This window comes from Salvelinus namaycush, chromosome 3 (genome assembly GCF_016432855.1).
Source record: "Salvelinus namaycush isolate Seneca chromosome 3, SaNama_1.0, whole genome shotgun sequence".
NCBI lineage: Eukaryota > Metazoa > Chordata > Actinopteri > Salmoniformes > Salmonidae > Salvelinus > Salvelinus namaycush.
The window spans coordinates 48,333,360-48,356,497 of record NC_052309.1 but is presented as its reverse complement, the minus strand read 5'-3'; the positions used below and the strand labels follow the sequence as shown (position 1 = coordinate 48,356,497).

The following is a 23,138-nucleotide window of genomic DNA, read 5'->3' as shown; positions in this document are numbered from 1 at the left end:
AATAAACAGCTTGAAATAGGCCTATCCACTCCCTGCTTCCCATCCCTCAGATTTGAGAAAAATCCTCCTCTGTTTCGTCTGTCTGTCCATCACTTTTTTTTACGGCCCTCCAAACCGAACAGGCCCTGTGGTGGAGGCTGGGGGGTGGCCATAGCTGTCTCTGCTCTCCATCAGGGAGGCGGCAGAATGAGGGGAGGAATGGCCGCAATGGCACGACGGGCAGGCCCACCGACCGAAAGGTCCTAATAAGAGGACTTATTAACCAACTGTCAGTCCATCACTGTGAACCTGTTTTACTTTTTATTGTAATTTATCCTTTATTTGATGGAGTTTACCTGGGCCATTATGGACCTCTGCTTGGTTCTGGTATTCTGACTGGGTGAAGACAGGTCTGACTGGGGAATGTCTGTTTTAACGTGCTGCTTATATTTTGGGAGTCAGTTTGATAGTTTGAGTAACAGGTCTACATTCATTGCTAGTAGTGCCAGCATGCTCATATGCTTCATGCTTGCCCCCCCCCCCCCCCCATCTCTCTTTCTCTCTCTTTCTCTAGCTGGTCATCCCCACAGCTGGACCCTAGCCAGATCAGATTGATAGTGTACCAAGACTGTGAGCGACGGGGGAGAAATGTCCTCTTCGACTCCAGTGCCAAAAAGAGGAGTGCAGAGGAAGCCCCTGCCTCGGTGAGTGACACTTTGGTGAGGGATATGGGGGGCGATGTGTCTGTCTTGTCTGGGGAAGATGTTTTATGAGGCTGTACACCATAGTGTGGGGGAAATGGGTAATGCTGTCTAAAGCTCCTGTGGCTGTATTAGAGAGGGCTTGACCGGTTTGAACTGGACCTCTTATCTCCAATAATAATAATAATAGCATCAGCTGACACCCGCCACCGATGTGTAAACATTCCTCCAGACTCACATGACCAGTCTGAGTCTCTATCACACATCTTCAGCCCTTTTGGCATTGCGCTGTCATGGGTTGCTGCAATGTACTTTGGTGTTGACAGCACCCCAACTGCTTGACTTATATCACCCTTGTGTCCAAATAGAACATGTGTATTTACTTTAACAACCTATTGTAAATGTTTGTATTAAAAAGCAATATGAGTTTATTGGATAAGGGCCACAATTAGCTAGGCCTGTCTATGCAACAAGTGTGGGTACTATGTTAGTCATTGCCATTCAATGCATTCTGCAGCATGATTAAGGTTTAGTTTGCTCCTGTGTGACCCCTGTCACATGATGGTTTTTTGCCTGAGGATATTGTTTCTCCCTGGAGAGGTGGAGAGCAAGTTAGAGTGAGTGAGTTAGCTTGAGAGGGAGGGAGGGGGAGTAACGAGGTTGTACAAGCTAGAAAGAGGGTGAGCAGTGAGTGAGTGCGAGAGGGGGAGGGAGTGGGTGCTGCAGAGAGGGAGGGGGAGCAAGAGAGAGGGGGAGGGAGTGAGGGAGAGCAAGAGTGCGGTTGCAGCTCCAGCTCACGAGTTCCTGAGGAAGTCATATGACAGGCACTCACATGTACCAAGCCTTTGTGTACTCTATCAGGGTGTGGCGAGACATTTGTTTGATGTGAGCCATTACTAAAGCAAAGCAACACACGCAGTCCAGTATAATAGGGTGCCATTCTCTGCTGACAAATTAAGTCACATCACATGGGGGGGGGGTAAGATTTGTGTTTTAATCTGTATGGATTTAAGACGAACAGAAATAACGTTGAATGCTCTGACATCAATCTCATTTCGTGAGATACAGAAAGCCTCTTTGTTGGTTGTGTTTGCGTAGGAATACGAGATAAAGCTTTGATAAAGGCTTGATTTAATAATGTTTTTATTTACATTTAATGTTACTAACACTATTTGGTTTCTTAGGAAATCCCTCAATGCACTGTATTTGTTATTATCATTATTTAAGCAATGTATGTCTATAAACATCAATCATTCAAACATGAACAGAAGAACATTTTTGTCGCTCTACGTGCATATTTTTTGGGGGAAAGATTGTACCGCTAAACTATTGAATTCCATCCGGGTGTGTATATGTGTAACTATACTGTCAGACAATTCCTATAAATGTGCCCTCTGTGCAAAAGATATCCAGCGTTTATGTTTAAAGATCAGTCAGAAGCTCATCAAACCTAAGACAGAGGCAGTATGCTTCTTATTTATGTGATAGGCCATGACAAATACTAGTGTTGTTTTTTTTTTGGGGGGGGGGGGTGTGTATGCGAGAAACTCAAAGGACCAGGGCCTAATTCTTGTACTACATACATTACATGACCAAAAGTATGTGGACACCTGCTTAAACATCTCATTCTAAAATCATGGCCATTAATATGGAGTTGGTCCCAACCTTTGCTGCTATAACAGCCTCCACTCTTCTGGGAAGGCTTTCCACTAGATGTTGGAGCATTGTTGCGGGGGCTTGCTTCCATTTAGCCACAAGAACATTAGTGAGGTCAGGCACTGATGTTGGGCGATTAGGCCTGGCTCGCAGTCTGCGTTCCAATTCATCCCAAAAGTGTTTGAGGTCAGGTCTCTGTGCAGGCCAGTCATGTTCTTTCACACTGATATCGACAAACCATTTCTTTATGGCCCTCGCTTTGTGCAAAGGAGCATTGTCATGCTGAAGCAGGAAAATGCCTTCCTTAAACTGTTGCCACAAAGTTGGAAGCACAGAATCATCTGGAATATCATTGTATGCTGTAGCGTTAAGATTTCCCTTCACTGGAACTAAGGGGCCTGAACCATGAAAAACAGACATTATTCCTCCACCAAACTTTACAGTTGACATTGAGGAAGGAAGCGTTCTCCTGGCATCCGCCAACCCAGATTCGTCCATCAGACTACCAGATGGTGATGCGTGATTCATCACTCCAGAGAACGCGTTTCCACTACTCCAGAGTCCAATGGCGTCGAACTTTACACCACTCCAGCCGACGCTTGGCTTTGCGCATGGTGATCTTAGGCTTTTGTTCAGCTGCTCGGCCATGCAACCCCATTTCATGAAGCTCCCGACGAACAGTCATTGTGCTGACGTTGCTTCCAGAGGCAATTTGGAACTCGGTAGTGAGCGTTGCAATCGTGGACAGGCGATTTTTACACGCTTCAGCACTCGGCGGTCACGTTCTGTGAGCTTGTGTGGCCTGCCATGTTGCGGCTGAGCCGTTGTTGTTCCTAGACGTTTCCACTTCACAATAACAGCACTTACATTTCTAGCAGGGCAAACATTTTACGACTTGATTTTATACACCCGTCAGCAACAGGTGTGGCTGAAATAGCAGAATCTACTAATTTGAAGAGGTGTCCACATAATTTTGTGTGTGTGTGTATATATATATATATATAAATGTATTATTTGTTTGGTCCTCCCCCAGCAGAAGATGTGCAGTAGTGAGGCCCAGATGAAGGTGTTTGGGAAGTGCTGCCAGCTGAGGCCTACAGGGGGCAGCTCCAGCTCTCTAGACAGCTCCTCCTCCTGCGCCTCCGAGCCCCGGGAACCCAGGGAACAGGGCCTGCGCTTCCAGGTGAGAACATACTGTTGGACAGAGAGGCGTACTTGACTCGAGGCCTGTTTTGGCATGCGAAACACCATTGGAAAGGAGATTTAACTCTAGTACATCTCTATGGGTAAGAATGGTCCCTCTGACACCTCACGCGCTGTTTGGATAGATGGGCCACAGCTCCTCAAAGCATACCACTGAGAGCTATTTCATGATCAAAAGACACTGGCTTGAACCCTAATAGTTTGACATAAAGGGTTTCCCTATTGCCTGAGGCAAGTAAACTGAACAGTCACTCATGGACATATGTTTTTTTATATACATACATACATACAGTTGAAGTCGGAAGTTTACATACACTTAGATTGGAGTCAATAAAACTCGTTTTTCAACCGCTCCACAAATTTCTTGTTAACCTTTTATGGCGGCAGCCCGGCACCGGTACACTTATGACAACATCCAGCTCAAAGTGCAGGGCGCGAAATTCAAAAGATATTTTTTTTAAATATTTAACTTTCACACATTAACAAGTCCAATACAGCATATGAAAGGTACACATCTTGTGAATCAAGCCAACATGTCCGATTTTTAAAATGTTTTACAGGGAAGACAAAATATGTAAATCTATTAGCTAACCACGTTAGCAAAAGACACCACTTTTCTTACTCCATCAGTTTCTTACTCCATCAGTAGCTATCACAAATTCGACCAAATAAAGAAATAAATAGCCACTAACCAAGAAAAAACTTCATCAGATGACAGTCTGATAACATATTTATTGTATAGCATATGTTTTGTTCGAAAAATTTGCATATTTCAGGTATAAACCATAGTTTACATTTCAGCTACAATCAGAAATTGCACCGAAAACAGCCATAATATTTACAGACACCAACGTCAAATAGCTAATTACTCATCATAAAACATTTCTGAAAAATACATAGTGTGCAGCAATTGAAAGACAGGCATCTTGTGATTCCAAACAATATTTCCGATTTATTAAATGTTTTACAGCGAAAACAAAATGTAGCGCTATATTTGCGTAGCCACAATAGCCAGAAACACTTGGGCGCCCACGACCAGTTCACATGCACGACAGATATATGAAATAACATCATAAATTGGGTCTTACTTTTGCTGATCTTTCATCAGAATGTTGAACAAGGTGTCCTCTGTCCAGATGAGTCGTTGTTTGGATTCAGAATGGCAAATTTCCCTCTTCACTTAGCATTGGCACTAGCCGAGTGGCACAAATCTCTCCAACGTAAACACAGTCAGAGGACGGAACACGGCAAAACTCCCGAAAAAATTTCAATAATCTGATTAAACTATATTGAAAAAACATACATTACGATGATATGGTCACATGTATCAAAAAAAATCAGAGCCGGGGATAGTTGTCGTCCGTTACGGCAGCAAAACAGAAGTCAATCCCACTTCCTTGTCGCGCGCTTCAGAGTACCGGAAGTGGACGGTCACGTCAAAGAAATAGCTTTTATTCCACCTCAGACCAAGATGAACACAAAATTTCTTCTCTCACATCCTCTTGACACCAAGAGGAAGGCGTATGGAGTGTAAGTAGACTCCTAAGTGTCATGACCATGTATAGGCATCAAGTTGAACAGAGCATATATTTCTGACATTGCACTTCCTGGTCAGGGAAAGTGCTGCCAAATTAGTTCTGTTTCACTCAGAGAAATAATTCCAACGGTTTTAGAAACTAGAGTGTTTTCTATCCAAAAAGAATAATAATATCCATATTGTACGAGCAAGAATTGAGTACGAGGCCGTTTGAAATGGGCACGATTTCACTGGCTACTCAATACTTTCCCTTGCAGCCATAAGAAGTTAACAAACTATATTTTTGGCAAGTCGGTTAGGACAGCTACTTTGTGCATGACACAAGTAATTTTTCCAACAATTGTTTACGGACAGATTATTTCACTTATAATTCACTATCACAATTCCAGTGGGTCAGAAGTTTACATACACTAAGTTGACTGTACCTTTAAACAGCTTGGAAAATTCTAATGATGTCATGGCTTTAGAAGCTTCTGATAGGCTAATTGACATAATTTGAGTCAATTGGAGTTGTACCTGTGGATGTATTTCAAGGTCTACCTTCAAACTCAGTGCCTCTTTGCTTGACATCATGAGAAAATCAAAAGAAATCAGCCAAGACCTCAGACTAGACCTCCACAAGTCTGGTTCATCCTTGGGAGCAATTTCCAAATGCCTGAAGGTACCACGTTCATCTGTACGCAGCCGTCATACCGCTCAGGAAGGAGACGCGTTCTGTCTCCTAGAGATTAACGTACTTTGGTGCGAAAAGTGCAAATCAATCCCAGAACAACAGCAAAGGACCTTGTGAAGATGCTGGAGGAAACGGGTACAAAAGTATCTATATTCATAGTAAAACGAGTCCTATATCGACATAACCTGAAAGGCCGCTCAGCAAGGAAGAAGCCACTGCTCCGAAACCGCCATAAAAAATCCAGACTACGGTTTGAAGCATGGTGGTGGCAGCATCATGTTGTGGGGGTGCTTTGCTGCAGAAGGCACTGGTGCACTTCACAAAATAGATGGCATCATGAGGAGGAAAATTATGTGGATATATTGACGCAACATCTCAAGACATCAGTCAGGAATTTAAAGCTTGGTCGGTAATGGGTCTTCCAAATGGACAATGACCCCAAGCATACTTCCAAAGTTGTGGTAAATGGCTTAAGGACAACAAAATCAAGGTATTGGAGTGGCCATCACAAAGCCACTCTGTGGGGAGAACTGAAAAAGCATGTGTGAGCAAGGAGGTATACAAACCTGACTGTTACACCAGCTCTGTCAGGAGGAATGGGCCAAAATGCACCCAACTTATTGTGGGAAGCTTGTGGACAGCTACCCAAAACGTTTGACCTAAGTTAAACAATTTAATGGCAATGCTACCAAATACTAATTTAGTGTATGTAAACTTCTGACCCAGTGGGATGTGATGGATGAAATAATAGTTGAAATAAATCATTCTACTATTATTCTGACATTTCACATTCTTAAAATAAAGTGGTGATCCTAACTGACCTAAAATAGGGAATTTTTACTAGGATTAAATGTCAGGAATTATGAAACTGAGTTTTAAATGTATTTGGCTAAGGTGTGTGTGATTGCGAAAATAACCAAACTGCAACGACTTCCAGTAGCCTACAACTGATATTTCTGGTTCCTCCCCATTTGAGTGAAAGGCAGACCATTTATGGCAGTCATGCAAGTTGAGCCTGCTCTGAGAATTGTTTTACGGATAATTTCTTATTTGTCCCCTATGTGTTGGTGAAAGGCAGGCAATATATGGTTCTCTGCATGAATAGCTCATTTACATTTGAGGGCAAGTGATCAAAGTGTTTGGGCAACCAAAAAATAAATGCCTTTCAGACTTTAATGTCAATCCAATGTATTATGTTTCAGTCTTGACGGCAGAAAACCATGCAATTTACTCGCCCTTTCTGTTCTCCTTTCCCTCTCTCCCCTTCTCCTCTCCTGTCTCTCAGGGGTCACGGTGCTCCTCTGATGCCAACATGTTGGGGGAGATGATGTTTGGCTCTGTGGCCATGAGCTACAAGGGCTCCACACTCAAAATCCATCAGATACGGTGAGATCCAGGCGGGGGGGGGGGGGGGGAGATTGTGTCCCACAGCACTTTGAACTGGAGCTCTAAGAAATGTACACAGCAGCTGTCTTGATGTGTTGTCATTATTGAATAGTGTAATAATAGTGAAGACATAACTATCAAATAACACATATGGAATCATGTAGTAACCAAAAAAGTTTTAAACAAATCACAATAAATTTTAGATTTTAGATTCGTCAAAGTAACCACCCTTTGCCTTGATGACAGCTTTGCACACTCTTGGCATGTCCTCAATATTATTCTACAATGTAGAAACTTGTGAAAGTAAAGGAAAACCATTGAATGAGTTCAAACTTTTGACTGGTATCACACGTCAGGAGCACCGAGTCATCATGAATTCTCCCCCCCCCCCCCCCCTATTTTTCTCGCCCTTTCTCCCTTGTCTGTTTACAGGTCGCCCCATCAGCTGATGTTGAGTAAAGTGTTTACAGCCCGAACAGGGAGCAGTGTCTATGGCAGCCTTAACACGTAAGCCCTACTACCACCTTCCCTCATGTATCTGTCTCTCTCCTGTCTTTCTCTCTCTCTCTCCTGTCTTTCTCTTCCTCCTCTTTCTATGCTTGCTCCATCTATCTCGATCTCTTCTACTGATGCCCTTTGAACCTGTGCCATTGTCTGTGTGCTCCTGGCAGACTGCAAGACAGCCTGGAGTTCATCGGTCAGGACCCCAACGCTCTGAGGCCGGATCAGAACACTGTGGCCAACGGTCTACTGGGGAACATAGGTAACCACAACCACAGTACAACTGACTGGTCTGGCACCTACAATGTCTCACACATGAATGGATGTATACTGTTCATATCGACACCGATGGGTTTTATTTTATTTTGGTTGTGCTGAAGCACTGTTTTGTATATCTCCGTTTATCTATCATGTCTTTGTTTATCGTTTTATCCATGCATAGACACAGTTAACTTCCAAAATAAAGGAAACGCCAACATGAAGTGTCTTAATAGGGCGTTGGGCCACCGCAAGCCGCCAGAACAGCTTCACTGCGCCTTGGCATAGATTCTACAAGTGTCTGGAACTCCATTGGAGGGATGCGACACCATTCTTCCACAAGCAGTTCCATAATTTGGTGTTTTGTTGATGGCGATGGAAAACACAGTCTCGGGCACCGCTCCAGAACCTCCCATACCTGTTAAATTGGGTTGCGATCTGGTGACTTGAGACACAGACACACCCTTGAAAACCCCTGTGCTCCTTTGAGACCCCTCTTTCAAAGTCACTGAACTCTTCTTCTATGGTAGCCAAAATGAATGGGCCACTTGGCATTTTTATACATTACATAAGACTGATTTGAATGTTAATTGCTTAATTAACTCAGGAACCACAATTGTGTGGAAGCACCTGCTTTCAATATACTTTGTATCCCTCATTTCCTCAAGTGTTTCATTTATTTGGGCAGTTAACTGTATGTGATCTGTGTTGCAAATCTTTATCAGACACTGGCTCTCTTTTTACGTGTGTCACATGTAAATTGACTTTACCTGAATTGATGTGTATTCTCCAGGCAAACTGTTTGTTCCCTTTCCTTGAACGTCCATTTCAGGACAGTTTAAAACAGGCTGAATTGAATTTGCCAAGAGTTCTCCACTGGAGCCTGTGCCTCTAGAGATTTATGATGCAAACACAGATATTTTGGCAAATTCATCTCTTGTTTTCTCTCTGTCATCCCCACAGAAAATACACTTTCCTCTACAATTTCGGAATGTTTTCTAAAAAGTATTTCGCTGTGAGGTTGTATTTTCTGTGCGGGATCTTGGTCCACCTGACCGACTACTCTCCGTGGCAACTAAATATATCCGACGGACGTTGCGGTTCCGTTGTGGTCACATTGTGGTCCCGGACTGCTCCAGGTTGTCTGTCTCTCCGTCGGGGTTAGAGTGCCTACATGGTAGTCGGCCTCCTGCTTCTCTACTAACAGTGGTTCATGTCCGGTTTTGTTTTGTCTCTTCTCCCTGTCCGTTTTGTGCTGCGCAGGTTTATCTCAGCTCTGCAGCCCGCGGCGGGCCTTCTCTGAGCAGGGCCCTCTCCGCCTCATCAAGAGTGCCTCTTTCTTTTCAGGTTTGCGATGTGCTTGTGTGCAGTTGCATGCATGTGTACGTACGCCGCATGTGTCAGCAAGTGTATTACGGGGCATGGTCAATATCTGCTTTATGGTTGTTGTACCCCTCACTTTCCTCACTCCCTCCTACCCTCCGAACCATAACCTCTCCATCCCCCCTCCTCCTTTTCCTCCCTCCTTCTCTGAACCGCCGAAACCTCTCCCCTTGTGGTGATTTACGTATAAATAGCCTCCTTGTGACCCTCTGTAAGCCACTGCTAGGTGGCACGGCATGTTGCTCCCTAGCTATGCTATAGTGGAATGTTCATAAGGTGCAGGCCACGGTGGGCGGGGGGCAACGGCGCGTTGCAGCAAAGCTTGTGTTGATTTGACCGTAAATCATATCAACAGCACCACACTAAACAATGCCTTGGCCACCACATTTTTCTGCACTCGTAAACTATGGTGTGAACTTTCCCTTTGTCATTTAGCCTATTGTGTTCACGCCGAGGTAAACCTCTGCGAACGTACATGTTGTTTGTTGTGTATCTCCGATGCTACTGCTGCTGCACCTGCTTCAACACCGAGTGGGGTTAGAGTGAACACAAACCACAGTACCCTAGTAGAGGGCCCTGTAGCAAGTGTCTTGCACTGTGGCGGTATGTAATTGGTGGACTTGGTCATTGGGAAATGAATGTTCTGTGGTAGCGAAGGTTGCCCCTTGCTTTGAGAGCGGTGGTGGGTAAAGCACTGGCACCCCTCCCGGCTTGCGCTCCTCAGTGGGCCGAGTCGACCTGGTCTGTTTCTCAGTCTTTCCCCTTCTCTCTCTCCCTCTCTCTCTCTCTCCTGCAGGCCACAGTAACCCCATGGATATGCCGGGCAGAAACCTATACGACGAGAGAGACAGTGGAATCGCCAGATCAGGTAATGCCTATTAAACTAAATCCAGGATTAGCCTTGCTAGACACCCTGCACTGATCCGAAGCCTTATATGTCTCTGAGATGTTGCGCCTCGGTTACTGGGTTTTAGTACTAGATTCACCTCACTGGTGTGTCCATCTCTAAACAAGAGTGCTCTTACAACTAATGGGTTTAGATGAAGCCACATTCCTCTGGGTCACGGCTGTAGACCAGTCAGCTCCACACAGCATTTCTTTCTCTTCAAGGTCAAACTGGATTGATAGTGTCACCACGGTTGCATCCCAAATGGCACCCTGTGCCCTACACAGTGCACTACGTTTGACCAGGGCCTTTCTAATGGAGGCATGGCTCAGATGTTAACGGCCACCCTTTTTTTCCATTCATTGACCCCCACTGCCACCATGTAGCCATCCTTCATGGGGGTGTGGAGGAGAGAGAGATGCTGGAAAATCCTGTGCAGTGGAAACTGACCCCCAGCCCTGGCATTGCCAGCATGAGAGGAATCTCACTTTCTGTCAACCACCCGCGTCACAGGCAGATGCTTAAATATAGCACCTCCCAAAACCTGGTACTAGTAAATGAGGTTCTAATTTGGTCCCCTCTACCACACACACACACACACACACACACACACACACACACACACACACACACACACAAAAAGCTCCCCTTCTCCTACACCCATACACCTCCCTAGTCCTCAATCACAAACATTTGGCATGCCTCCATTGATCTATGCCTACGTGGTGCCTGGTATTGGGTCAGCTTTCCTTGTGACTGTGAGGTGATAAAGCCATGCTGTAATAATCAGGGAGGGTTGTGGGAAGCTGAACGAATGCAGTGCAGACGTCTGCTATGTGAGTTTCCCCTGTTCTGTTGTGTATGAGTAACCTTCCTGACTGACTCACTCTCCCTCTTTTCTCTGTTACCCTCCCCCTCTCTTCTATTCTCTCCTTTTGTTCTCTCCTTTCTCATTCCTCAACTCCTCTCTTTTGCTCTCTACACTTCTATGGCTCTCTGTTACTCCCATTTTCCCCTCTGCCATTCCTCTTCTCTTACTCGCTCTATCCATGCCTCCCTCCCTCCACAGCGTCTCTGAGCAGCCTCTTGATCACTCCGTTCCCCTCCCCGGGCTCCTCCCTCACCAGCAGCCAGGCCAGTAGTTACCAGAGACGCTGGCTCCGCAGCCAGACCACCAGTCTGGAAAACGGGGTCTTCCCAAGATGGTGAGACAGCAGCTCAACACAATGACACACATTCCCCTTCTGGTGTCCCCCCCCCCCCCCCACCAGGGCCTCTCGAACGCCCATGTGAAGTGGAGCCCCTGAGGACTTCCTCAAATTCCAGCAGGCATCGCTACTGTATATACAAATGACTGGACTGGAGGATCATAATACTGTGTGGGACCACTGGCCCCTCCCTGAATTCTATCTACACCTATCAATTACAGGACACCAAACGCACTGTCACTGGTGTTGGCTTAATAGTACATGACCAGTTACAAATTACATTTAGGTATTCCATCGTATCGTTTATTCTGGGAGTTGTCCCTGTTGAAGAGTATCAACTACTCCTGGTGTTCTATCTATCCTGATTAGTGAGTGAGTGAGTACTATTGTCTATTGTTCTCCCCCTTTTCCAGGTTGAGATCTTATGTCAAGGCATCATTTACCTCTCTCCTTTGACATTTGCCTGTTAAGAATACTGGCGTTTACTTCATAGTCACGATGTCTCTGTGTCCCCCGTAGAATTTATGTCGTTTTTTTCCCCCCCCTGCCCCAGGTCTGTGGAGGAGAGCTTTAACATGTCGGACGAGAGCGGCGGTCCTAGCTTGGGCGTGGCGAGAAAGAAGAAGATAGCCATCGGCGTCATCTTCCTCCTCTCCCAGGACGAGGAGGAGAACAGCAAGTTCCAGGACTTCTTCTTCTCCCACTTCCCCCTCTTCGAGAGCCACATGAACAAACTCAAAAGTGCCATTGAACAGGTGAGGAGCTGCTCCCATAGATATTGTTGTCGGTGTGTGGAGAAGTCTCCCTGGCATATTTGACAGTGATGGTAGATATACAAAATGATATGTTGTGAACGGAGAGGGGGAGGCTTTCAATCAGACTTGCTCAGTGTGTTAAACATATACAATGTATGTGGGCCTGAGATGGAAAAGTAAAAACCATCTTGTGTTAAATCTCAACTTCTGTTAGATCTGTCAGCGCCATGTGTGTGTTTTTTGTGGCTGTGTTTTTTTTTTTTTTACAGTGCCTTCAGAAAGTATTCACACCCCTTTTTCCCACATTTTGTTGTCACAGTCTGACTTTAAAATGGATTAAAGTGAGTTTTTCTCACTGGCCTACACACAATACCCCATAATGTCAAAGGGGAATTATGTTTTTTGAAATTGACAAATTATTCAAAAATAAAAAGCTGATATGTCTTGTTATGACAAGCCTAAAATGTGCTTAACGTAATAAGTTGCATGGACTGACTATGTGCAATAATAGTTTTAACATGATTTTTGAATGACTGCCTCATCTCTGTACCCCACCCATCTGTACCCCACCTTGCAAAGAAGGGCACCTATGGGTAGATGGGTAAAACAAAATAAGACTGAATATCCCATTGAGACTAGTGAAATGATTAATTACACTTTGGATGGCGTATCAATACACCCAGTCACTACAAAAATACAGGCGTCCTTCCTTACTTAGTTGCCGGAGATGAAGGAAACCGCTGAGGCAAATGGTTGCTTTTTAAAACAGTTTTATTTTTGTGCTGAATACAAAGTGTGTGGGGCAAATCCAATACAACACATTACTGAGTACCGCTATCCATATAGTGGGGGCTGCATCATGTTATGGGTATGCTTGTAATCGTTAAGGACTGGAGAGTTTTTCACAGGCAAAATCCAAGAGGAAAACCGGGTTCAGTGTGGCCGAGTTACAGTTTTGACTTAAATCTGCTTGAAAATCTATGGCAAAACCTAGTTATCTAGCAATGATCAACAAAAAAAATAATTTTTGAAAGAATAATGGGCAAATCTTTCACAATCCAGGTGTGGAAAGCTCTTCGAGACTTACCCAGAAAGACTCACAGCTGTTATCGCTGCCAAAAGTGATTCTAACATATATTAATGTATGAATTGTATGAATTCTTGTATGAATTTTTATCTAATCAAGATATATTAGTGTTTTATTTTTCATAAATGTTTTACAAATGTTAAAATTGTTCTTCTACTTTGACATTAGAGTTTTTTTTGTGTAGATCGTTGACAAAAAATGACAAATCATTTTTAATACCACTATGCAACACAACACTGTGGAAAAAGTAAAAGGGTGTGAACACTTTCTGAAGGCACTGTATCCAGTCTCTGTTCTTGTCAGTGTGTGTAGTCTCAGGGGGGTCCCTGCTCTATCTTCTCCCTCTCTAAGTACATGCCTCTAAACATGCCTCTGTTCTCATTTACAAGGCCATGAAAATGAGCCGGCGATCAGCTGATGCCAGTCAGAGGGCTCTGGCTTACAGCCGCATGGTGGATGGCCTCAATGAATTCAGGTGAGTTACTGTTACTGTCATGTGTTTACTGAGACTGAAGCAAACCACACTGACAATGTAGCAGAGGCAAATCCCTTAGCTTGTTACCTAGGAGCCTGGGCAAGGAGGGAGGACAGGTGGAGGCATAATTGGTTTCCATAGGGACTCTGTATATTTCCTTTTATGTAACATATATCAAAGTGTCGGAGAGCAGTAGATCATTAATCCATGCCTTAGTTTAAGTTAGTGTGACGTAGATAGCTTCTGACCTTCCTAACATTGGGCAGCGTCCCCACAGGGTGTTCTCACAAGCACGGCCAAAATAAGCTCATTAATAATCTGCACTGTAAGCAGAGAGGGAGCATGCAGTCCCTACCTGTCCTGTCCACACTCGCACACGGTGACGACAGGCCAGCTACACCCCTGCTGCTCCCAGTGCATGCTGGGAAATCCCCTGCTGCAGAGCCACTGACGCGGTGGGAGGGGAGGGAGAGAGACGTGTTGAGCACAGTGTGAAGGCTTCCTGTTGCTGCAGTCATATGCCTGCTGGCGCTGTGCCATGGCAACCCAAGCCCCCGCGCTGAGGAAACATGATCTCCCTCAGACAGTGTCCGGGCTACCAGAAGAGTAAATAATGTCAGTGCCATCAGCAGGAAGGCCAATATAGTTGGCTATTTGTGTTTGACCTTTAGGTCTCTGAGGTCATGGAAACATAATGCCGCAAAATGGAAGAAATGCTGCTTGATGACGAAGTCAGGTGTAAATTGACGCAGTCTGATATAATACACACCCATACCCACGGAAGCAACATGGAAACACACATACGATGCCAATTGTATATTTTGTAGGATTGGGATATGATAAAAACCAATCAAAAGTCTCTTCGTTCTTTGACGGACTTAAAATGCTCTGCCCGCACAACAGTGGTATTGAGGTCACATGGAATGAATGAAGTATAAACTTAGACTCAGTCGGTTTTATAAATGTCCAGTCGACTTGACGTTCCTTAATGTCCGTCGGTGCCTTAAAGTTCACCTGGACAGCTGGTCAGACGGGCCGTAAGGCTAGACCATGGGCTGGCTTCCCCACGTCAGGGAAAAACCTCACTACCCACGCCATGGGCTTTTAATAGGGTTCTTCACAATAGCGGCTGAGAAGTGTTGCTGTGATGAACTTTAGCAAAAGGTTCTGGATTTATGTGTTCGTTGAATAATAACATTAAGGTAGAGTGGGGTTGAAGGGTTATTAGTTACGCGATGTCTGCATATTTCCTAGCAGTGTGTCAAAATGATCCCAGTCAGTTGAAACCAAAATCTGATGTTTAACAACACTACTGTTGTAAAAGGAGACACAATATGCCTATATGTTATTTGTGTTCATCTTTTAGTTTCTGTGAATTTCATTCAGGGAAAGACCTTTTACAAATCATCGATCTCCTCACTACCTGTCATCTCCTTCCTATTACCTATAGCTGTTGTTCGATAGTCATACTACTTGTTTCCCCTGCTCATCAGCAAACATCTGGGATCTAAAACTATAATGCCGCACATTCCTCCATCCTCAGAGATGCCCTCAGTTCTGTGTAAAACTCTGGACTGCTTCCCGCTGTGAAATTTCCAGACGCTGAATTGCCTCAGAGGGTCTCCCTTGTAAGCAAGGCCTGGACTGAGAACTGTGGCCCTCTTGTTCACCCCGAGACAATGATGGCTTGTGTTTCTCCCTCCCCCTCTCCAGGACGACCATCGTCAACCTTTACACCATGCCCCGCGTGGCCGAGCCCGTTTGGCTCACCATGATGTCTGGAGCCCCCGAGAAGAACCAGCTCTGTGGACAGTTCATGAGGGAGCTCTCCCTGCTCATGGAGCAGGCTTCAAAGAACCAGTTGAGTGCTCCTGTCTGTCTGTGTTTCTGTATGTGCGTGCTGTACGTGTGCAATAGTGAACGAGCTGAAAAGTCAGGAATCCCTGCCAATCTTTAGCTTGTTTTTGTCGAGGTTACAAAACCAAGCTTAATCATTTGCCAATGTAGCAAGACATCCATAGAACTCACTGTATTAGGATGCAGTAGTCTACTGCCACATGATTTAGACTGACCAGTGACCACTATGATGTATCTCGGGAATGATCATGAGTTCGAGAAGAGGGGAAACACGAGGCTGCAGAGGGGGTGGAGATTGAGAAAAATGAGTCAGACAGAGTGGAAGCGGTAGACGGTGACTGTGTCCAAAATGTCACCCTATTCCCTATGTAGTGCACTACTTTTGACCAGAGCCCTATGAACCATGGTCAAAAGTAGAGCACTAAATAATTCTCTCTTCCTCTTCTCCCAGGTTCCTCCCTGCCCTCCTCACAGCCATCCTCACCAACCACCTGGCCTGGGTGCCCACCGTCATGCCCAACGGACAGCCGCCCATCAAGATCTTTCTGGAGAAACACTCCTCTCAGAGCGTGGATATGCTGGCCAAGACGCACCCCTATAACCCACTGTGGGCCCAGCTCGGTAAGGACAGACCGAATGTTACCTGGGTTAGTAGAAATCGCGGTCTACTAAATCGGCTGGCCAGTGCTCACAATCCTTAAATTCCATCCCATCGTGGCATGCATATTTGTCAGGATCCATTTTTTTTGTAAGCTGTTAAGTGGTATGAAAGTCATCATCACTCACTTCATGTTAAATAACATGGCAGAAATATCTCTGTTTAGTCGACTGTTAAAAGACGCTCCTATACTTAACAGTAACTAGCTGTAAATACCAAATAGTGGGCTTCATTTTAGCACATGCAACTTTAGTGTACAGCTCCTCCTAGTGGCTGAAAAGGATCAAACACAGCACAGAGCGCTGATTCCCTCACTCTCCCAAATGTAAAAGGGAAAGAATAAGTTATACACTTTTGACCACATTTGAATTGTAGCTGTACATATGTAACAAAGTGAAAATTAGAAATATGTAGTTAATTGGGATGAACTGTAGTTAACTGTGGTGTTTGTTTTGTGCCTATAGGTGACTTGTACGGGGCCATCGGCTCCCCGGTGCGTCTGTCCAGGACGGTAGTGGTGGGTCGGAGGCAGGAGCTAGTCCAGAGACTCCTCTACGTGCTCACTTACTTCATCCGCTGCTCGGAGCTGCTGGAGACCCACATGCTGGACAGCGCTGAGGACGAGGCTATCGTCATCCCCGGCTCCCTCATCACCACCTCACTGCGGCGCGGGGAGGTGGAGGAGTCCGACTATGTGCTGGTCACCATGCACAAGCCTAGCGGAGACTACCTGAGCCAGGGTCCCGAGTCCCGAGAGGACAGCAGCTACCCCTCAGACAGCAACAACAGCCTGCAGAGTAGCACCTACACAGACACTGAGGCTGGCAATGGGCCTGAGGAGGAGGAGGAGGAGGAGGAGGACAACGACGAGGAGGGGGACAGTAATAAGAACAGTCAGGGCTCCAAGAGCAGCGTCCTGCAGGCCCTGGCCCACTCCAGCCACAACACCAACGCTGTGCCCATCATCGTCCACACGGAGGATGATAGTGAGCCCGCGCCGCTGAAGGAGTCACCAACATCCTGTGTGGATGCTAAAATGGAGACGCTGGTGCGTGTGGGCTCAGCCTCCCCCGGGGAGCAAGCCTGTGTGCTCCTGGAGACCGAGCCTGAGGCAGAGCTGGAGGTCAAGGCCAGCCAGGAGGAGGTGACAGAGGAGATGCCCATCAAGGTGTTCCACTCCTCAGGGATACCACTGGAGAAGAAGCCCCCTGACAAGACCGTACCTGTACCTGTACCCGGCCCCTTTCTGTCAAACCACCAGGAAGAGCCTGCCACCAAAGTGCTGTTTCTTATCGGCGACCCCCAGTCCCCAGGGTCAGACACCGAGAACAGGAGGAAGAAGGTGGAGGAGGACATTAAGAAGCACAAGAAATACATCATGGAGAAACAGAGGCAGCAGCAGCTACTACATCAAGCGCAACAACAGCTGCTACAACAACAACATCAACAGAAACTACGACGACAACAACAGCAGCAACAGTTACTACTACAGCAGCAACAGTTACTACTACAACAGCTACTGCAACAAAAACAACATCAACAACAACAACAACAGCAGCAGCAGCAGAGTGGGAGCAGTGACGGTGGTGATCAACGGGTGAAGTCCACAACTGGCACATCAGCGGACCAAACCAAGACCAACGGTGGGGGGGAGAAGACTCTGATGCGCGTCTCCAGTAAGATGCCCCAGTGGAACCCTGTCAGCGAGGAGGAGTGCTCGGAGCTGTTCGACGAATACTTCAGTGACGACAACCCTGTCGAGACCAGAACTATAGACGACGTGGCGAAAAGCTTAGAGTTGTCGAGCGGCACGGACAAAACCCAGAAAGAGCTGCTGGACCCTTCGGGAGTCCAGAGCAGCAGTAGCATTAAGGGACAGGAGGGTACGGGACAGGGCGTTATGGGACAGGTAGGTGGGGGTGGAGGGGGGGCAGACGTCCAGACCAGGTGTAGGTGTGGCTCCACAGACAGGTCGGAGGCAGACTCCTGTAGGAGCTGTTCTGCTGAGCAGGACAAGGGCATTGTGATTTCACTAACTGTCCGCAAAGGGGACAACATAGAGGACCAACAAAAGAAGGTGGCCCCGCTTAATGACTGGGAGATCCCCCGGAACGAGAGTTCGGACAGTGCGTTGGGGGACAGCGAGAGCGAAGACGCAGGGCAGGACATCCACAGGCAGAGCGAGAGCGACATCTACTACAGAGAGGATCAGGAACCAGACGAGTGGCAGGAGGAGGTGGAGGTCCCCTTCCCTGGGTGAGATACACACTGGCTCTGAACCAATGGCTTGGCCACTTTCACACAGTATACGTCTTGAGTTTTACAAGGCGTATTGATGTCAACATTAAAAACATTGTTTTCAACTCAACCTCTGTGACTTATGTGTCAGAATATGTTCTGATGTCATCTATGCCATGTCTTAAATCAACAGGTCAAAGCTAGTGGAGAATTTCTCCAAACCGAGCATTGCCAACTTTGGGAGGTCCCTGTTCGGAGGGTACTGTCCGACCAACGTGCCGGACTTTGTTCTGCAGGGGATGCCCAACGATGACAAGTTAAGGCAGGGCCTCATGTCAGAATTGGCCCACGCTGTACAGGTAAAAGACTGCTATATACCTCAAGCACTAAACAGCTGGATTGTGAGGCTTCGTGAGACCCTAAAGTCTAACTCACTTAATCCTTTACATGCTGTATCTGATCTGCAGCCGTCTGAGCCCAAAGTATTCTCCTATTTTTTTTCTTGCAGCATCCAGTGTTGGATGAGCCCATTGCGGAGGCTGTCTGCATTATCGCAGACACTGATAAGTGGACAGTGCAGGTAGCCAGCAGCCAGAGACGAGCGACGGACAACAACAAACTGGGGAAGGAAGTCCTGGTGTCCAGCCTCGTGTCCAGCCTCCTCCAGTCCACCCACCAGCTCTACAAAATGAACGTCTCCCCCAACTTTGTAAGTTCATACAAATGCCAAATTAGCATGCAGTGATTAGCAGTGTGAGTACTCCCTACTTTGGCTACTCGGTATCACAAACATCTAACAAGATTATAACTCTCCTCAGTGCATAATGCACCTTGAGGACAGACTCCAGGAGATCTACTTCAAGAGTAAAATGCTGGCAGAGTACCTGAAGGGACAGACTAGAGTGCACGTCAAGGAGCTGGGGATGGTCCTGGGGTGAGCAGCTAAACCGTTCTTATACAATGGCATTCCGTTCCAAATTGCACCTATTCCCCTATATATTGCACTACTTTGGACCAGCGCCCTATGGGCCCTGGTCCAAAGTAGTGCACTATATAAGGGGATAGGGTGCCATTTATTGTCAAATATAAATGTTGTGATCAATGTTCCTTCTGTTCTTAACATACTGCACTTTGTTATTTACATCTGAATAACATTCACAGTAACGGAGTTAGAATATACCCATGGCTTTTTGCTCAGCTATGTACAATAATCTAAGTATGGCTTTTCTTATCATTTCAGTATTGAGTCCAGTGACCTTCCACTGCTGGCAGCTGTGGCGAGCACTCACTCTCCCTATGTGGCCCAAATACTGCTATAATAGATGGAACCAAAGCCAGAGATGGAGTATGACTGATACTGTGCTCTGCCCTGGCCTAACATGGCGGCTTGACCCTGTCCGCCAACGCCCTGCTGACGTTCTCAGAGAGGGTCTCCTGGACAAGGTGTGCATCCAAAATGGCATCCTATTCATAATTTGTGTACTATGTAGGGAATATGGTGTCATTTGGGATGAAGAAAAGGCCACCTCGATGGATGCGAGACCTCGGTGGATACTGCTGTTGCTGCCACTGGGCATACAAACACACTGCCACAAGGGGGCAGCCTAGCCCACAGTCTACTCTCCGCTAGTAAGTGCTGAAGCTCTGCTGGCTAACTCCAGGCCAAGGAGGCATCCCTAAATCGTTCTCTTCTTTTTGAATGTTTTTTTCCCCACCTCTGCATCCAGACTATTTTAACCCTGTTAAAGGACAAGAAAGCCAAAGTCAGACATTTTCTGTTGAGTATGAATAATAAAGACAGCGATACTAAAATAGTTTTTTTTTTTTATGTACTTTTTTTCTGTACAATCTTTAACCAGGTCATAGGAAGCAACGGACTCCGGAGATGGATAGGATGCATTTTTTTGTTGTAAATATCATAGAGAATATTGTCACTTTATGCCAATTATGTTTGTGTTCTTCATGTATTTGTTTACAAGTGTACTTGCCCTAAAATGTCTCTCTAAATGATCCATAATTCATTGGATTTCATTTGAAAATGAACTACATCTTTTCACTAATTATAAACATAGGCCTAGAGGTCATATCTGGGTAATCGATAGTCATTTTAATTATTAGCTGAGGTTGAAAAATGCTTAATGTGGCTTTGACATACTTTATCACAGGTACAACACTACCTCAGATCTGCTTTTTATAGTTACCCACTAGAAATGCCTGAGGGAAAAAATATTTTGTTGTTTTTAATCGTAGGAAATAAAACTGTGCGAACACAATGCTGTGCTTTATTGAAAAAGGGATGTTAATTGAATTCCTGAAAATGGGAAAACTATTGTATTTCTCTTGAGTACAATGAGAGCCCATTTCTACTGCGGTATGTTGAAAAAAACGAAACAATGATCTACATATATTTTCAAACTGAAATATTTTCACGGTTTAAAACTTTTTTATCGCTTTGCCACCATTATACCATGTTTACGGCTGTATTGAATGCTACAAAGGGAGAGTTTGTGGAATATATGTTAGCAATATGTGTATCAGTTCATTACACTATACTCCAATATTTAATTATGGCTAACTAAAAACAACACTGCGTTTGATTTTACAAAAGCAAGAGGTGAAACCACAAATCAGTTTTATTGTTGTTTTTTACAAATATTTTTACCAACCAAGAAATTGATGTTGCATTTGATTTTGAAGTACTTTGTCTGGAGAGAGAATGCCATACAATGGAGTCTCAGCGAAAGAGCAGCACTGCAGATATTGAGATGCAAGACTTAGCTTTCACACAGTCACACACAGTATCTGCCCAGGTTCGCTTCTTGCTGTTCACAGCATGGTAGCCATGGCACAAAAACAGCTGAGAAGTTGAGCTTCAGAAGTTGAGCTTCGCACTTCAACACTCTTAGGTGTTGTGGAAATTGACCCGCTATGCTGTTTACTTAATGCATCTACGTCATATCGCTGAGTCTACCTTTAATGGACATGTAGTGTGAATGGATCAGGGGCTTCTGAAGAATTTATTTTGCTGTAAACATTTTTTTTTACATGCTTATCATGTAAGATGCTAGGGCACTGCAGGATATGTTGTACTTATTGCATTTTGTGAAACCCCTGATTATTTCTCGGAGGTATGACTTTATATCTACTTTTCTCTTTATACATGAATATGAATAAATAATTTAGTATGGTGTGTAATGATTAATGTAAACTGTACATATTAATTTTATTTCAATATGAATTGTTTCTCAAATTATCCTTTCCCAATTTTATGGGAATGTTGTGCAATAAAGATGCCAATGTTATAGATGCAAGTGTCTCAGTAAATACTTTCAGTATACATTTTTCATTTCAAATTCATGTTTCATTTCAGTGCAAACTAAGGAAAGTATTCAGACCCCTTGACTTTTTCCACATTTTGTTACGTTACAGCCTTATTCTAAAATGGATGAAATTGTTTTTCCCCCCATCAATCTACACACACTACCCCATAATGACAACGCAAAAAAAATTTTGCTAATATATTAATCATAAAAAACATCACATTTACCTAAGTATTCAGACCCTTTGGCAGCGATTACAGCCTTGTGTCTTGGGTATGACGCTACAAGCTTGGCACACCTGTATTTGGGGAGTTACATTCTTCTCTGCAGATCCTCAAGCTCTGTCAGGTTTGATGGGGAGTGTTGCTCCACAGCTGTTTTCAGGTCTCCAGAGATGTTCGATCGGGTTCAAGTCCGGGCTCTGGCTGGGCAACTGAAGGATATTCAGAGACTTGTCCCAAAGCCACTTCTGTGTTGTCTTGGCTGTGCTTAGGGTTGTTGTCCTGTTGGAAGGTGAAGCTTTGCCCCAGTCTGAGGTCCTGAGCGCTTTGGAGCAGGTTTTCATCAAAGACCTCTCTGTACTTGGCTCCGTTCATCTTTGCCTCGATCCTGACTAGTCTCCCAGTCTCTGCTGCTGAAAAACATCCCGACAGCACGATGCTGCCACCACCATGCTTCACCTTAGGGATGGTGCCAGGTTTCCTCCAGACGTGACGCTTAGCATTCAGGCCAAATAGTTCAATCTTGGTTTCATCAGAACAGAGAATCTTATTTCTCATGGTCTGAGAGTCCTTTAGGTGCCTTTTGGCAAACTCCAAGCGGGCTGTCATGTGTCTTACTGAGGAGAGGCTTCCGTCTGGCCACTCTACCATAAAGGCCTGATTGGTGGTGTGCTGCAGAGATGGTTGTCCTTCTGGAAGGTTCTCCCATCTCCACAGAGGAACTCTGAAGCTCTGTCAGAGTGACCATTGGGTTCTTGGTCACCTCCCTGACCAAGGCCCTTCTCCCCCGATTGCTCAGTTTGGCCGGGCGGCCAGCTCTAGGAATACTCTTGGTGGTTCCAAACTTCTTCCATTTAAGAATGAAGGAGAACACTGTGTTCTTGGGGACCTTCAATGCTGCAGAATCTTTTCTGCCTCGACACCATCCTGTCTCAACAATTCCTTCAACCTCATCGGCTGGCTTTTGCTCTGACATGCACTGTCAACTGTGGGACCTTATATAGACAGGTGTGTGCCTTTCCAAATCATGTCCAATCAATAGAATTTACCACAGGTGGACGCCAATCAAGTTGTAGAAACATCTTAAGGATGATCAATGGAAACGGGATGCACCTGAGCTCAATTTTGAGTCTTATAGCAAAGGGGCTGAATACTT

The 23,138-nt window shown here is 45.3% G+C and overlaps 1 protein-coding gene across 4 annotated transcripts in view; it reads left to right on the top strand.

The window, feature by feature from the left end:
- Positions 1–21,747, top strand: part of LOC120032014 (folliculin-interacting protein 1-like) — a 33,025-nt gene extending 11,278 nt beyond the window's left edge. The window contains exons 2-18 of one of the 4 annotated variants that reach the window (XM_038977934.1): positions 554–683; positions 3,373–3,519; positions 7,035–7,135; positions 7,568–7,642; positions 7,807–7,898; positions 9,158–9,241; positions 10,074–10,145; positions 11,233–11,368; positions 11,925–12,126; positions 13,603–13,688; positions 15,402–15,548; positions 15,997–16,166; positions 16,668–18,459; positions 18,635–18,800; positions 18,950–19,150; positions 19,260–19,375; positions 19,682–21,747. In XM_038977934.1, coding sequence (XP_038833862.1) covers positions 554–683; positions 3,373–3,519; positions 7,035–7,135; positions 7,568–7,642; positions 7,807–7,898; positions 9,158–9,241; positions 10,074–10,145; positions 11,233–11,368; positions 11,925–12,126; positions 13,603–13,688; positions 15,402–15,548; positions 15,997–16,166; positions 16,668–18,459; positions 18,635–18,800; positions 18,950–19,150; positions 19,260–19,375; positions 19,682–19,760 — 3,796 coding nt within the window. In that variant the 3' untranslated portion in view covers positions 19,761–21,747. Of the gene's footprint in view, positions 1–553; positions 684–3,369; positions 3,520–7,034; positions 7,136–7,567; positions 7,643–7,806; positions 7,899–9,157; positions 9,242–10,073; positions 10,146–11,232; positions 11,369–11,924; positions 12,127–13,602; positions 13,689–15,401; positions 15,549–15,996; positions 16,167–16,667; positions 18,460–18,634; positions 18,801–18,949; positions 19,151–19,259; positions 19,376–19,681 lie in introns of all 4 variants that reach the window. The other 3 variants (XM_038977926.1, XM_038977950.1, XM_038977942.1) reach the window with 3 other exon arrangements.
- Positions 21,748–23,138: the final 1,391 nt, after the last annotated feature.